Consider the following 16,910-nt stretch of genomic DNA (forward strand, 5'->3'; position numbering starts at 1 on the left):
TGGGGGTGCATGTCAGTGAGTGCGTGGCTCTGCGTCTGGGGGTGTGTGTCAGTGAGTGTGTGGGTCTGTGTCTGAGGGTGTGTCAGTGAGAATGTGGGTCTGTGTCTGGGGGTGTATGTCAGTGAGCGCGTGTCTGTGTCTGGGGGTGTGTGTAAGTGAGTGTGTGGGTCTGTGTCTGGGGGTGTCAGTAAGTGCGTGGGTCTGCATTTAGGGGAGTGTGTGTGGGCCTGTGTCTGAGGGTGTGTGTCACTGAGTGTGTGGGTCTGTGTCTGGGGGTGTCAGTGCGAATGTGGGTCTGCATTTAGGGGAGTGTGTGTGGGCCGGTGTGTGTCACTGAGTGTGTGGGTCTGTGTCTGGGGGTGTGTGTCAGTGAGTGCGTGGGTCTGCATTTAGGGGGGTGTGTGTGGGTCTGTGTCTGGGTGTTTGGTGCGGGTCTTAGCCGTGGCCCCACCCCGGGCTGCGCTGTGAAAATGGCTGAGGCGGAGGGTGAGGACACGGCGGCGGCGAGGACGCGGTTCAGGCCGGGAGAGAGCGGTGCTCGGGCGGTGGGCCCGGGGCCTCGGGCCCAGTTCCCGGCCCCGCCGCTGTATAACTGGCAGGCAGCACAGCGCTCGGTGCGGGAGCGCTTTTCCTTCATGTTCAACAACGAGCTGCTGAGCGACGTCCATTTCGCGGTCGGCAAAGGTCCCGGCGCCCGCCGCTTTCCCGCTCACCGCTTCGTCCTCGCCGTCGGCAGCGCCGTCTTCGACGCCATGTTTAACGGCGGCATGGCCACCAGCTCGGCGGAGATCGAGCTGCCTGACGTCGAACCCGCCGCCTTCCTGGCGCTGCTCAGGTGAGGGGAGCTACTCGAGCCCGGGGCTGCGGCCTACAAATAAATACTTGATAACAACTGCGATTCTCGCTGACGGATTGCGTCGATGCCAAGAATATTCCTAACGGAGGACTATATTATTTATTATAAATAACATCACTGTTTCTGTGTAAAGATGAAATGACAGCTGGGTGCAGTTTGTTTATTAATAGAATTATTGACGCGAGTGTCCCTAAATGCAGACAGTTTGTTGTCCTTTAACATTTATAACAATCTGAGTATCGCAGGCGCCAGGTCTCCTCGCAGATTGATGGGATTTCTCATTAAAACTGCCTCTGGTTAGTGTGACTGCTTTAAAAATAAATTATTCATTTATTTTCTTATTCAATAATTATTAACAGTAAACAAAGAGAGGGGCATCGTCCATAATTTACTTATTTTTACTGATTAAACCGGAGTGTCATGAAGATGAACTGCGGCCCTGGCGGTGCCCCGTCTCTTATTGTTAATCAGTGAATATTCCTCACACTAATGTTATTAATACCGCGGCGCCTACACAAATACAAAAGTCTCGTTACAGCTTCAGTGTGGCTCAGAATTTTATTTTAATATGGCTAAACCTTCGCTGTTATTGCAGGTGAAACATTACATGCTGTGTTCAGACTGGGGGCAGGATTCACTTCTTTGGGATATTATTGTCTCAACAAATTCCCGTGTTGATTGCATTGCTCAGTCTAATTTCAATGTTCACCCTTTGAATTATTAACATTATGTTCCAAGGTGTTTTTCTGAAAGGATGGTGTGGTTTAATTGTTCTGTTAGAGAGTGTTTGCACTTGGGTAGATCCAGTACATTTAGCAGTGACTAGACATTCTGCAATTTTTGTTTTCACTACGTAATAACTTTTTATGATAGTTTCAAAGCCACGTACAGAATGGAGAAAGGGACACGACTGAAGGTCAAACAAACCGTTTAGCAAACTCTCCCACATTGTGCTGGAATCTTTGGCAATTAAAGTTTAACCTACAGAATATTGTTCCAAGAAGCCCTGCAGAAAAATCTTTGTGGTTGTAGCAAAAATATTTTTTCAATTTTTCTTGGAGCAGTTTGTTCATTTAATAACGAAAAAGATTGAAGATGGATAATAAAATGTGAGGCTGGATGAACACAGCAGGCCAAGCAGCATCTCCTGAGATGCTGCTTGGCCTGCTGTGTTCATCCAGCCTCACATTTTATTATCTTGGAATCTCCAGCATCTGCAGTTCCCATTATCTCAGATTGAAGATGGAGATGGTTTAAGGCTGAATTGTTTAGATGCGTGAAGACAGAATTTTCAAGTCTTTGAGGAAAGTACACATAAATTAGTGAGACTTGCATTTCTAATGAGCCAAATAGCCTCATCCTGTATTTTATGATTCTCTGTGAGTGATTGTCAAAATTAATACAGTTGATTTGCAAATCCTGGTAATGGTGAGGATGATTGTGTTTGTTGGTTAATGAGGGTAGAGAGATTATGAACAGCTGCAGTTGGAAACCCAGTATTTAAAGGAGGCTTTTGTATATTAAGTCTGGCTGGAATAAGATAGTGAGCTTTAAAATGACGTGCAAATAGTTCCCCTTTTAAAACAAAAAAATCCAAGCATTTGCGTATTCAGGTTCATAACCTTTTGGAGATTGTTTACAATCTGTCTCTGAACTCCAAAAGACAAAGTGGGAGAAAGTTCTATTGAGGGTGAATCAGATACGTGTGAATGGGGATATTTTGTCTTCTCCATTTCAAACAAGTCTAGGTGAGGTAGAAATAAGAAATAACAAAGTGTGGAGCTGAATGAACACAGCAGGCCAAGCAGCATCTTAGGAGCACAAAAGCTGACGTTTCGGGCCTAGACCCTTCATCAGAAAAAAGATATAGAAAATGTAGTTTACTGTGGTTTGTAAAATTAAGGAAAAGGAGTGTAATACTTGCAGGGATCCTGGCAGATGAAGCAGTATTTGTGTTTGTAGGAGAATGTGGTATATGTCCCAGTCCTGTTTGGGGGTACTGGGTGTCAGTACTGAGTGAACAGTACTATTGGAGGACCAGTGCTGAATTGATTGTGGGGGAGGCTGTAGGGTACACAGTAGGGTTAGTAATTTAGGGGAGGTGTGGCACACTGGAGCTACCATCTGTCATCTGAAGAAGATGTACACGATTCAAAGGATGGGTATTATCAGTCGCTGGTGTCCAGGCCAAAATTTGTCCCTCGACAACAACAAAAGTAGACTCTCTCGAATTTGCAAGTGTTCATTTGTATGAACTTATGTGTATATTTGGTGACCATTTTCCTACATGTCTAGCAGTGACAGAACCTTTGTAGAGAGGAAGTTTGGGATGCCCTGAAGTTTTGAGAAGCCTGATAACAATGAAAATTATTTCTCTGCGCATCTATCCACGTTATGGTAGAGATTCTTTTATGTGTGTTATATGTAAATTGTTGTCACTGAGAGTCAAATCATGCACAGTTGTCTCTGACACACTTGCTCAGGACATTCAATATTGAGAAGTCCCTTCAATCACTCTTTTTCAGGAGGACAAATAGGTTTTTCCCGGAAATCAACAAGAGATTTTTCAGAAATAGGAGGAATCAGCTTCCTCCCAAATCTCTCGTCTTACATTCATACAGCACAGAAGAGGCACTTCAACCTGTTGAGTCGGTGCCAACCTATCTATGCTAATCCCACATTTTAGGAAGTGTCCACCAACTAATTCAGGATGAAAGTACACTCCATCCAGTCACTGTTCCAGTAACCCCAGCAGAATTTACAGACAAAAGTGATCATCTGTTATGTAATTTTTGGTAAGCCTTTTTTCGTTTTAAAAATCAGCACTCTTCACAGTGACCTTTCAACAATCTCTTTTATTTAAATAAATTGTTCCAGGTATTTTCTCACAATCAGATTTTTTTCTGCAATTGTTCAAAACTGAAGACCTCCAAGAAATCTTAAATGTGAAGAGTCTTGTCAATAAGCAGTGGAGAAATGGGTTTTGCATTTTAGGATAGCTGAATTTGTCGATTGCGGTCAACCATGGATTATTCTCCTTTACCTTTCTGTGCTGTTTTTCAATGAATTTGTATTGTTTTTATGCAGGTTTCTGTATTCTGATGAAGTACAAATTGGTCCTGAGACTGTGATGACGACTCTATACACAGCAAAGAAATATGCAGTACCAGCCTTGGAAGCCCATTGTGTGGAGTTTCTCACCAAACACCTGCGAGCTGACAATGCTTTCATGTTACTAACTCAGGTGATTTTTTATTATGGCTAGGCACAATAAGATACAGGAGCAGAAATAAGCCATTCAGCATGTTGAGTTTGCTCTGCCAATTAGTGAGATTGTGGCTGATCTGATAATCCTTACCTCCACTCTCCTGCCTTTTGCCCAGACCCTTGATTCCCTTGCTGAATAAAATTCTCTGCCTCACCCTTAAATATGTTTAATGATTGCATCATTAAGCCCTCTGGAATAAAGAATTCCATAGATTCATTACCCTCTGAGAGAAGAAATTCATCCTCAATGGTCTAAAATGGGTGACCCCTTATTCTGATATTATGCCCTCTGGACCAAGACACTCCCAATGAGGGAAACAATCCTTTGCATCTATTCTGTCAAGTCCTAAAATGACCAATGAACATGTCGATCTCTGCACATAGAATGGTCTTTTTAATCCTTTGACCAGTGCACAAGGGAGAGGGAAACAAATCCAGGGATGCTGCTTCCAATCTGAATAATGGTGAGAATTAAATTATCTTTAGCCATATGCTCTGCACTCGCACAGTCAGTAGCTGTTTTGTGGTGAAAGCTGTGTTTGCCTTTGAATGAGTAATCCTGATGCCTGATGTGCCTGTCTCCAGTTCAATATCTGTTTTTACCCACGGTGCTGGCAGCCTGTTCACTTCCCAATACCATCCCTCTCACTGCTGCAAGTTTGAGGCGGTTAGCTTTTATAATTAGAATTTGTTACTCAGGAGTTTCTCTCCAGCGTTTGTTCCATCGCGTGATGATTAGTTTGGACATGTGCGTTTCATTCTCCTCATTTTACACATTTTTGAAATGGTTTCAGGCACGCTTGTTTGATGAGCCTCAGCTGGCCAGCCTATGCTTGGACACAATTGACAAAAACACTGTGGATGCAATCAGTGCCGAGGGCTTCACTGATATCGATCTCGGTGAGTTTGAGCTATCGATGGTTCATTCAGAGAGTTTGTTGTTCAGTTTGTTTTGAGATGGTGTTACAGTCCAAATAATAAATTGGACAGGTTATCCAGTGTATCAGAATATTCTGATATTGTAGAAGTGTTACTGGGCATGGTCTGTATGGGGAACTTTTATCAACATCAGGTTCTTTACTTCGTGGTTAGGTGTTTAGAAAGACAAAAATCATCAGCAGGGTGAGCTGTTGAGTGATAATTATTGTATGAGATTTGGCCTGACACATGTAATTGCATCTCTCTCTTTCCCCATGCTGCACTGTCAGAGCCATCTTTCAGATGAGATGGTAAACAGAACCCCACCTTCCCTTTCAGCTGGATGTAACCCTGACCTAACACTCATACTACAAAGAAAGAGCAGGGGGCTCTCCCTAGTGTCCTGGTCAGTTGTCTTCCTTTGCTGTTTTCACCAAGGATAGATTATCTGCAAATATGTGGCATGTTTCCTACAATACAGCAGTAATTATGCTTCAGACAAACAGTTTTTATCAGCTGTACATTGCTTTGAGATGTCCTGTAGTGGTGATAAGAGTAATACAAATGCAACGTTTTCTTGCATCACTTATTGAATTGTGAGGGTTGTGTGGGCCTTTTATCTATATTTTCCCTCTGTGTGCAGATACATTGTGTGCGGTGTTGGAACGAGATACCCTGAGTATTCAGGAGATTCGGCTCTTTAGTGGAGTGGTGCGCTGGGCCGAAGCAGAATGCCAGAGGCAGCAACTGCCAGTTACTCCCGGGAGCAAGCAGAAAGTGTTGGGAAAAGCCATAACACTGATCCGGTTCCCACTGATGAGTATCGAGGAATTTGCAGCTGGTTAGTGAGTTTAAGCAACCCTGTAACCATCGAGGGCATGTTTACCAAAATCCGTGAATTATCGTTAAATAGTAAAGAAATATGGAGGATAGTAATGGTCGCACCGATACTGTGATCTAATTGGGATTAATATACTGAATAACGAGTACCTGAGAGTGACTGTGGGTTGTTGGCATATTGAATATGTCTAATGTGCATATTTTTGGGTAGTTTTTGTCAATAAGGTTTGTTTACTTGGTAGCTACCTAGAATGTCGAGGTGGAACCAAAGTTTCTGTGTTCAAACAAGATGAGTAGCATCTGATTTTCTTTTATATTCGTTCATGTTATGTTGGTGGCGTTAACTAGGCTAGCGTTTGCTTGTCTGTCCTTAATTGCCCTGGAAAAGGTGGTGAGCTGCTGTTTGAATTGTTTAGTCTTTGACACATAGCACCGTTTGGGAGGGAATTCCATCATCTTGACCCAACAACACTGAAAGAATAAAAATCAAAAGAACTGCGGATGCTATAAGTAGGGAACAAAAATAAAGTTGTTGGAAAAGCTCAGCAGGTCTGGCAGCATCTGTGGAGGAGAAAACAGAGTTAATGTTTTGGGTCCAGTGACCCTTCCTCAGAATTGAAGACTGAAAGAGTGATGAGTGGTTTGGAGGGGAACTTGCAAGTGTTCCCATGTATCTACTGCTCTGTCCTTCTGGATGGTAATGGATTTGGAAGATGCTGTTGAAGGAACATTGGTGAGTTGGTGATACACATTTAAGAGGAAGCCAGACAAACATGAAGGCGAAGGGAATAGTAGGATAAAGCAATGTGGTGAGTTAAACAAGGGTGTGAGGAGGCTTCTCTGGAACATAAACCAGTTGGGCCAAATGGTTGTTTTGATACTTTAAAATTTTTTTTATTGGAATAGGGAAATAAAAAGATCTGTCTTTTAGACAGCATTCAAAAAACACCAGAATGGGAACGTGAGGGTGTGGGGTTAAAGCTACTGCTCCAATACACTGCAACAGGGCAGTAAGTTAATGAGCTTTGGGGAAGGGGGTCAAAAGTCAGCAAATGAGACAACTAATGGATAGAAATAAGACATGAAATCCATCAAAGACATAAATCCATCAACATTTATGAATTTAACAGTAATTTCCCAGATCCTTGGATACTGATAAACCAGACCATCTGCCTATCGGAATCTTGCTATCAGGAGCAACTTACCAGAAGAACTGAGAAGTAAACTGCTCAAATGTCTGTCACTGAGGAACTGATCCCAGAACCGCTTCAGTGGAGAGGAGTATTAGTGGAATTGGATCGGGGCAGGGAACAATGGAAGCGGCTACTTTACCCAGCTCTTGAACCGAGTTAATTGAGAATTAGAATTGTGAGGGGATTGTGAAAAGATTTTATTAATTTATTAGTAACTTCCAAAGGGGATTGGATCAAGACTTTAGGGGGAAAATATTTACTGTGTAATGGGGAAAGAGATGGGGCTGAGGGTAATTCAATAGCTCTTCCAAAGAGATAGCAAGAACTGCAGATGCTGAAGTCAGAGTTAATATTGTGTGGAGCTGGAGGAGCACAGCAGGCCAGGTGGCATCAGAGGAGCAGGGAGGTTGACATTTCGGGCCTAGAGCCTTCTTTAGGGCTGTATGACTGTGCTCTTCCAGCTCCATACTGTATCACCTCTTCCAAAGAGTTGATATAGGCAGGATGGACTGAATTGCTATCACCACTGTTGTAAGAATCTGAATGTATTCTTTTCCTTTAGTAAGTGGGTGGTTTATTGTGTAAAATGAAAATTTTAAGGCACAACTTTTTCTTTTCTTCTTCCCTTCTGTTCAGGACCTGCTCAATCTGGGATCCTTTCCGATCGTGAGATTGTTAATCTATTCTTACATTTCACCTTGAATCCTAAGCCACGTGTGGAGTATATTGACCGGCCACGCTGCTGTCTGCGGGGCAAGGAGTGCAGCATCAGCCGCTTCTCGCAAGTGGAGAGTCGTTGGGGATACAATGGCACCAGTGACAGGATCAGGTTGGCAAATGACTCACCAGTCACACTTCCTGTAGATGGTTGTCCCTGCTCTGGGAATCATTACTGATCGAATACCTAGCAGGGAACAGGATGATCACAGCCATAGCACTGATTGTGTCTTCACCTTGTGTCTGTACTGATTTCTGACACATTGTTAGGCTTCATTCAGGAGCAAAGTCCTGAATAACACATATTGATTGTAGTGCCTGTATCGTTCTCCTGACTCTGACCAGCTGATTCTAAGTAGGATGGATATTAAGAGCTGGGATGGCCTGGCTCTGGGCAACTGAACTGTCCAGTCATCCCTCCCCTGCCTTAGTGAGTGATGCTGTGTCTGTTGTGATTTGAGGATGTTGCCGATTTTGGTGTAGGAACAAAGCCAGGACAAGAACAGAAAGACCTCTGTAGGATTCTGGATCATGCTGTAAACTTTTAGTATGACCACGTTTCATTGTTTCTTAGAAGTTTGCCCAGGCCCATCGCCAGAGGAGGGTGGTTGAGAATCAATATGACATCCTTGCAGACTTTTGTGAAAAAGCAACCCCCTCACAATTCTAGTTCCCAAGTACCTCTGTCTTGGTTCAGGAACTAGGTAAAGTAGCCTTCCCCAGTCCACTCCCACTGTCAATGCTCCTCTCCAGCTGTTGTTAGGTTGCTCTCGACTGAAGCTGTTCTGGGAACAGTTCGTCAGTGACAGACATCTGAGCAGTTTACTGTTCAGTTGTGGTAAACTGTTCCTGACGGTGAAATTCTGAGAGGCAGATGTTATGGTCTGTCAGTGCTGAAGGATCTTTGAACTGGGAATCTTGTTTCATTTGGCAATGTCTTGGTTTATCAGAGAATATTTCTCCCAGCATTCCTTTTATCCTGATGGCTTGTGTGCTAGACTGAGGCCCAAAAGGATTTGGTTTAATTCCCTGATGTGTTCAATGGACGTATGAACGAGTACAGATTTTAACTGGTATTTGAAGGGAACACAGTCTAAGAACTTGAGTAGGAATTGTGCATGTTACTGGGAATTTTGGAATGTTTTGTGGCTACTGCACAGTATTCTTAATAAACGCTCTGAAGGAATAGGAGTTGGGGAATTTGTATAATGACAGGTTATCATTCCATTACCCATTATGAGAGATTCCTAGCATCAGACATAGATAACAAGAGCAATCTGACCCTGTCTGTGATTTTGGAATTTTAATTTCCTTTTTGGAGATATTGTAAATGCTGAGAGAACATTCAGTTGTTGTGGCAACCCTTTGTTAATGGGCACTCTCCACATCTCCTTTATGAACCCAAGAAAAGACAGTAACTTGAGTCAGTTTTGAGACTTCCTTCCTAGTGTGCGTCCCAGACTGTAATGGACCATAGTTACTGTAGGGGAGGATGGGTCTCCATTCACTCCCAGCCAAGATTAAGAACCTGGCCTGTTTTGTTAATTTGACCAGCATAGAGTATTCTGGGTGACAATGAGGGAGGTTGATTTTCCGGTATTGTAAACATCTGAGTCCAGACTGCATTGAAATAATAGTCCAATAGTTTTGAATAGGGAAAGATTAAATTGCAAATATGCATTTGGAAGTAGTCTGGAAGCTAACTATTCCCTTTGTTTGTGTCACAGATTTTCAGTGACCCGGAGGGTGTCTGTTGTGGGTTTCGGGCTCTATGGATCTATACATGGTCCAACAGATTACCAGGTTAATATCCAGGTGAGAAAACGTTCTTCTGACTTGTCATAGTTATTTGTGTATTAATTATGTGTTACAGTGTATCATGGAATAAACAGCAATTGTTTACTCAAGTAAATATTTATCTTCCATGTAAAAAGCTTTCCACTTTCTGAATAAAGTAAAACTTGTCCTAATGTCTAATATTCTCGTTCTTTACATCTATGCAGTCCCTATTCAGAGACTTGATGTTCTAGGCAAATTTCAAATTAATTAATTATTGAAATGGAGGTCAATGTAACACCTAATATTCACTCTCTCTCAGATCGCATGGAAATGTTAGAGCCATTACGTTTTTGGCAGTTGAAAGCAGGAAATAAGTGGACACTGGTTTAAGCCACTGACCATAGAACATCGCACAGGAACAGATCCTTCAGCCCACATAACGCCAAATTAAACTAATCCCTTTGCTTGTCCATATCCCTCCGTTCTTTGCATATTCATGTGCTTGCCTAAAAGTCCCTTAAATATCCCTTTTGTATGTGCCTTCACCACCATTACCCCTGGCAGTGTGTTCCAGGCTCCTACCACTCTGTGTAAAAACAAAAACCTCCAACTCACATCTTCCTTTGAAATTTATCCCCTCACCTTAAATGCATGCCCCCTAGTATTAGACATTTCAACTCTGGGGAAAATGATTCTGACTGTCAATCCTATCTATGCATATCATAATTTTATAAACTTCTATCAAGTCTCCCCTCAGCCTCCACTGCTCATGAGAAAACAACCTGGGTTTTTCTAGCCTCTACCTGTAGCTTGTATCCTCTGATCCAGGCAACTTCCTGGCAAATCTTTTCTGGACCCTCTCCAAAGCCTCCATCTTTCCTATTATGTGGTGATCAGAATTGAACATAATACTCTAAGTGAGACCTAACCAAAGTCTTACAAAGCTGCAACATGATATCCTGACTCATGTTCAATTCCCGATCAATGAAGGCAAGCATGCCATTTGTCTTCTTTACCACCCTGCCTACTTGCGTGGCCACTTTCGGGGAGCTGTGGACTGGAATACCAGGATCCTTCTGTACATCAGTGCTGTTCAAGTCCTGCCACTAACTGTATACTTTGCCTTAACATTTGATCTCCCAAAGTGCAGCACCTCACACTTACCCAGATTAACTCTGCCCATATCTGCAACTGATCTATATCCCGCTGTATTCTTTGACAACCTTCTACACTATCTACAACTCCACTAATCTTTGTATCCTCTGCAAACTTAACAAACCCACCCTTCTACATTTTCATCTAAGTCATTTATAGAAATCAGAAACAGTTGAGGTCCCAGTATGGATCCCTACAGAACACCCCTAATAACGGGCCTCCAGCCTGAAAAACATCCTTTTACCACTACCCTCTGCCTTCTATAGCCAAGACAATTCTGAATTCATGCAGCCAAGTCACTGTGGATCCCATGCATCTTAATCTTCTGAATGAGCCTACCATGAGGGACTTTGTCAAAAGCCTTACTAAAATTCGTCTAAACAACATCCAATGCTGTACCCTCATAGATCACCTTTGTCACCTCCTCAAAAAATTCAATCAAGTTTGTAAGTCATGACCTGCCCTGTACAAAGCCATGCTCACTGTATCTAATTAGGCCATGTTTTTCCAAATATGCATAAGTTCTATCCCTAAGAATTATCTCCAATAGCTTCCCAACCACTAATATGAGACTCACCAGTCTATAGTTGCCTGGATTATTCCTATTTAGCTTCTTGCGCAGAGGAACAACATTAGCTACTGCCAGTCCTCCGGGACCTCTGCAGTGACTAGTGAGGGTACAAAGATCTTGGTCACGGCTCCATCTCTATGTTCAATTTGTCAAATGCCATTTAGAGTAGTTGGAATAATTTTTTTAATGAAATCTACCTACTTAGTAACATTTGCTCCTAATTCAATTGCTCACAAACTTTGGTTCACTAAATCTTCCGAAAGATGACCTGGATAAAGTCCTAAACTTCAGTGGCTTGGAAGATGGCCAAGTGAGCTGATTAGTTCATGATGCAAGATGAGTAGAAATTGATAGATCCTGTCCTCCCTGCAGGCAAGATATAAAAGCTTCTCTTTAAAGCCTTTCTTAAAAAGGTTTCTTTATTTGGGTCTTTCCTGCTTGCGGTCCTATGTCACCTTTCTTTGTGCTGTCATGGCAGCATATACCAGGGAGGCTGTACCTGAAGGAGTGGTTGCTTGTGGTCACTTTCAAATAATTGACTTATCCTATTTTTTCTAGATCATTGAAAATGACAAGAACATAATGCTTGGACAAAATGACACAGGATTTTGCTGTGATGGGTCAGCAAATACATTTAGAGTCATGTTCAAGGAGCCCATTGAGATTCTGCCAAATGTTAGCTACACAGCCTGTGCAACTCTCAAGGTATTTAATTCTCCTCCAGACCATTTATCTTTGAATTTGCCACACGTCACTCATTCTCATTTTGGAAGCTTTTCTTTTTCTTCCCCAAGTAAATTCCGCTAGTGAGAATCTTTATCCTTCCTCTTCCGATGCTTTCATCCTGTCCTTGCGTGGTTCCATTCTGATTTCCAGTACTGGGGTCTAAACCATTCTCTCTTACTGAGCTGAGTATCTGCAGCCTGCCTGATCCAAGCTGGACTGTGCAGACATTGCTTTATCCTTACCTGGTACTGGAACGTGCACTCTCACAGCAGTCATTAGAAATCAGAGCTGACTGCCAACACTATGACTTGCTGACCTTAATTCATTGATAACGGATGAAATTTGGGATCGTTCTGAAACGTGGTTCTCAAGATGCATCGCCTGACCTAGTGAAAGTGCACGAAATGAAATTATATTTTTGTGTCCCGTTAAAATGCCACCAAGTACCAATTTAAATTGTATGTACTAATTTATTGCTGCATTCTACACAGTCTAGAACAATTGGAGAAGGTGAGGGTTAATTAAATGAGGGAGGATAGGATTCATTCAGCCCTCATTTTGAAATCACCAGCTCTGAAGTTACTCTTGTTTCTCTACTATACACGTTTATCAGGCCAGCTATGGAAGTAACGATTACACTATGCTGCCACTGATGAGAGGGTGTAATCAATGTACAAAGCTTGTACTGGCCAATTCCGTCCTAAAAGTGATGTACAATTTTATTGGGAAAATGTGGAGGTGTAAAATGTTTAATCTACAGATTATTCATAGTCTGTGATCCTACTTTCTGGGATCACTGATACTACTCTGTTGCTTTGAATAGATTTTCATTTCATTTCCATCTCTGCTTTCCATTAGGGGCCTGATTCTCATTATGGCACTAAGGGATTGCGGAAGGTCATTCACGAATCCCCCACGACTGGGATCAGCACTTGCTTTGTCTTCTTCAATGTACCGGGAAATAATAATGGAACATCTGTGGAAGATGGGCAGATTCCAGAAATCATCTTCTACACGTAGCCTGGTACCTGGCTACTGTAGCAGAGTTCATCTCAAACTGCCGAGGAAACAGCTGTGTTTAAGCCCGTGCTTGGCGCTTTCTCTTTCACTGCTAGTTTTCCTCTCTTAGGACATGGAGCCTGCCACAGGCAAAGAGCAATGGGATTAAAGCCATTGATAATTGACTGAAAGTTTGTGTTCTACGCAGAGAGAAGGGAAAACCTTTGTTTGGTCTAGCAGAGAAGGATTGCAGTAGGCTGTGAAACACCAGCTTCCAGCGATACAAAATAACTGATATAACCATTATAATTAACTAGTAAAGTCACCACCAAGACATAGTTAAGAGAATGCTTGAATGGGTGCCACTTTGTGTTGGGTTACAAAACATCTGGTTCGTTGTGAAATAAACACTGTTGTGTTCATTAATATATGTATTAGTAATTAAAGCCAGTTTTGAACCAATTATTTTCACCGTACCGGCCACCAGAAGCTGATCACTTACCAACTTGAAACCACCTTTTGTAGTGCTATAGAATGGCCAAGGTGTCTTATTGTTTGTGCTCACTTAGTGTGAACCACATTATACTTAACACTGAGCCCCAGACCAAACTGGAAATCGTTGCCTGAAGAACCTACAGCTTCCACCATCACCAACCCACTGCTAAAGATCTTCCTGGGAGGAGGACTTGAAACATAAATTGTACAGGATTAGAGTTGAAGCTTGATAACTGGCACAGACAGGATGGATCAAAGGGCTTTTTTCCATTGCTATAAAAACGGAATGACTGCAACATAAGTGCCTCATCCACCCTTTGCCACTTTTCATCAGAGACTGCCTGTGAGTTGGAAGTTATTGGCACCACGCTCTGATGCTCGTTGTGACTGCACTGACAGTGTAGTAACGAAGAGCTGACCCAGGCTCAGCAGCTTGATTGAAGCTTAATTTTAACAGTTAACAGCTGGGAAATTGAAGGGTCACCTAAGAGAAACTCATGTTTTAATCATGTCAACTTTCAAAAACAGCTTCTGCATGTGAGAGTGATCTGTTCCATGTATATCTTCCTATTTAATACAATTTTCTGGCAAAATGACTGTTTCTGACACTGCAATTTTATTCAAACAGTATTTTTGGTAATACAACTCTTAGGGTTTTAAACATCGAATGTTTAAAATGTTAGGAATTGATGCAATAGGTAGGGAAGGTTGATGCTCATTGAGAGAGTGAAGAACAAGGATATATAATCTTTAAAGTTAGGCCCAGGTCTTTTGGGTGATGTCAGGAAGCAGAATCTTTCACGGGGTTGTGGAAATCTGGATTTTTCTCACTCAAAAATTCATTGAAGCTGTGGATCATTGGGAGCTTTCAAAACAGATAGATCTTTCTTTTCATTTTGATTAAGGATTGGGGGATCCAGTACAAAGGCAAGTGTAGTCATTGTAATGAGGTCAGGCAGGTGAACATCATAAAGTATGAGTTCCCTGACTGGACCAGATTAACAGCCCCAATTAGGAAACCCTGGCTGACAGATAAGAACAGGAGTGTCAGACATGCTGTTTATTCTGAGGGAGCTAAATCAGTTTTAAAGACTTTCCATGTGTAAGTAAAGGGTGACTTTGTAACAGGATATTGGTGTCTGTGGAGTTATTTTCAGTGGCAATGAGAGTGGAATTAATGGGTTAACTCTGCAAAAGTACCTACTAGCTGAAGCCCAACTGGATTTCAAACAGGCACTAGAACATTGAAAAATGCAGTCAGTGGAGCAGTGAGTTAAAGGTTATTCCAATGGAAGTGGACACCCTCATTGGGCTGACTGAATTTGAGGAACACCACTTGAGTGAAGGCGATTGCATAGACTCACACAGGATATATCCTGAACAGAGGGTCTCCAGGTCAGCCTGCAGTAAAACCCCAAAACAAAGCCAAGCCTCGACCAAACGGTTAAAATTTTCTTCACTTTTAAGGCTGAGAAGCCGTTGTAGTTGCTGCTGGTATGCAGACTCCAGACATTAAAGGAGCCCCACCAGACCCGAAATGAGTAAGAGAATTCATAAAAACCAAGAGAACTACAGATGATGTAAATCAGGAACAAAAACAAAGTTGCTGGTAGAGCTCAGCAGGTCTGGCAGCATCTGTAAATGGTTTGGGTCCCGTGACCCTTCCTCAAAATGCTCAGAATTCATCAGCTGGTATCCAGGAGAGCGTACACCCTAGAAAGTGCACCTATGTCTGGTTTGGAACAGATAAATTGTTTAGCAACGTCCAACTCAGAACCAATCAAGATAAACATCTAGCTAAATAGTCACCCAGTTCTAATGAAGGTCACTAATGGTGCAGCTGTTTCGGTGATTGCAGAACCAATCTAGAATAAAATTTGCTTAAGACTCCAACCCTGAGGTTTGTGCAAGACCTTGGCTAGACTGAGAACCTATACCAGGGAACCTTTACAGATTAAGGTTCTGGTCTTGTATGAGAAGCAGTTTGTTCAGTTACCATTGATTATAGTGAAAGGCTCAGGCCCAAGCTTGATGGGGCAGTGTTGATTGAGAAAGATTCATGTGGATTAGCTCAACATTTTTTAGTTAGAAAATGGCTGCCTGAGTGAGGGCCGAATCAAATACCTGGAAGTCTTTTAGGAAGGTCTAGGGACTCTCAGAGTAGCTGAGGCCACCCTGCACATTGACCAGGAAGCAAGTCTGTGTTTCTGCTAGGCCTGCCCAGTGCCGTTTGCTATAGAGGCAGAACTGAAGGAATTATCAAACCAGTCCAGTTTATGGGTGGGCAGCACCAGTCATACTGATTGTGAAGCCCGATACTTTAGTTTGCCTTTGTGAGGATTTTAATCAAAGGTAAACTGCTTTTTGCAACTGGATAAATATCTAAATATGTAAATATCTAATCCCTCACATAGAGGATTTATACACAAAGCTGGCAGGGGGACTGTCCTTCATGAAGCTGGACTTGAGCCATGCATAGATGCAATTATGGTTGGATTAGAATTCCTGGAAGTATGCTATAGTTAATACCCACAAGTATTTGTACCAATATACGAGACTGTTATTTGGAATATCATCAGCCTGTGCAATTTTTTAGTGGACAATGGAGAGTCTAGCTAATGCACAGTCTAGCTAAGGTCACCATTTATCTAGATGACATGCTAAAAACAGGAAAGACCAGTAAGGAGCCTTGGAGAACTTTGGACGTAGTTTTTTGACATTTATCCCAGGCAGGTGTAAGCCTTAAAAGAGGAAAGAAATGTATGTTCCAGGCACCCCAAATGACCCATTTGGGCTACAGAATCAACAAGACGGGGTTATACCCAGTGGAAGATGAAGTGAGGACGATCTGGAGCTTGGGTCTTTCCTTGGGCTGGTGAATTATTACAAAAAGTTCATACATAACCTGGGCTCCGTATTGGCATATTTGCATCACCTCTTAAAAAGGGGTCAGTCTTAGCCGCATTGCCAATGCAAAGCTTTCAGGGAAGTGAAAAAACAGCTGTCATCCTCCAAGCTGTTGGCGCACCATGATCCCAAGTGAGTTTTGGTATTAACATTTGATACCTCCCCATATGGCCTTGGGGTAATTTGGCTCCTAGGAGGCCCAAGGGAGAGGAATGCCCAGTAAGCATATGCATCCAGGACTTTGGCTAATGCAGGGCATAAATATGCCCAGATAGAGAAGGATGTTTTGGCCATCATATCCGGAGTCAGGAGGTTCTACCAATACCTTTTTATGGATGTAAATTTGTAATAATAACAGACCACAAGCCGGTGCTAGATCTACTTTTCTTAAAGAGGACAAGTCAGTCCTGCCCATTAGTTTCAGGTAGAATTCAGCTATGGGCTCCAGTACCAAGTATAAAAAATTATAAATACAGATGCATTGAGC

At 42.4% G+C, this 16,910-nt stretch overlaps 1 protein-coding gene across 1 annotated transcript; it reads left to right on the forward strand.

The window, feature by feature from the left end:
- Positions 1-14,646, forward strand: LOC125467253 (BTB/POZ domain-containing protein 1-like). Its single transcript, XM_048562839.2, has 8 exons — positions 1-835; positions 3,944-4,100; positions 4,918-5,023; positions 5,685-5,882; positions 7,711-7,903; positions 9,519-9,606; positions 11,855-12,001; positions 12,881-14,646. Exons 1-8 carry the CDS (start codon positions 471-473, stop codon positions 13,040-13,042), a joined length of 1,416 nt encoding a protein of 471 aa, XP_048418796.2. The 5' UTR covers positions 1-470; the 3' UTR covers positions 13,043-14,646.
- Positions 14,647-16,910: the final 2,264 nt, after the last annotated feature.

Source organism: Stegostoma tigrinum, chromosome 33 (assembly GCF_030684315.1).
Source record: "Stegostoma tigrinum isolate sSteTig4 chromosome 33, sSteTig4.hap1, whole genome shotgun sequence".
Taxonomy (NCBI): domain Eukaryota; kingdom Metazoa; phylum Chordata; class Chondrichthyes; order Orectolobiformes; family Stegostomatidae; genus Stegostoma; species Stegostoma tigrinum.

Coding starts and splice junctions, on each gene's coding strand:
- LOC125467253 (XM_048562839.2), top strand. CDS start 471: ATGGCTGAGGCGGAGGGTGAGGACACGGCGGCGGCGAGGACGCGGTTC. Junction 4,101..4,917: donor CTTTCATGTTACTAACTCAG/GTGATTTTTTAT, acceptor AAATGGTTTCAG/GCACGCTTGTTTGATGAGCC. Junction 9,607..11,854: donor ATTACCAGGTTAATATCCAG/GTGAGAAAACGT, acceptor TATTTTTTCTAG/ATCATTGAAAATGACAAGAA.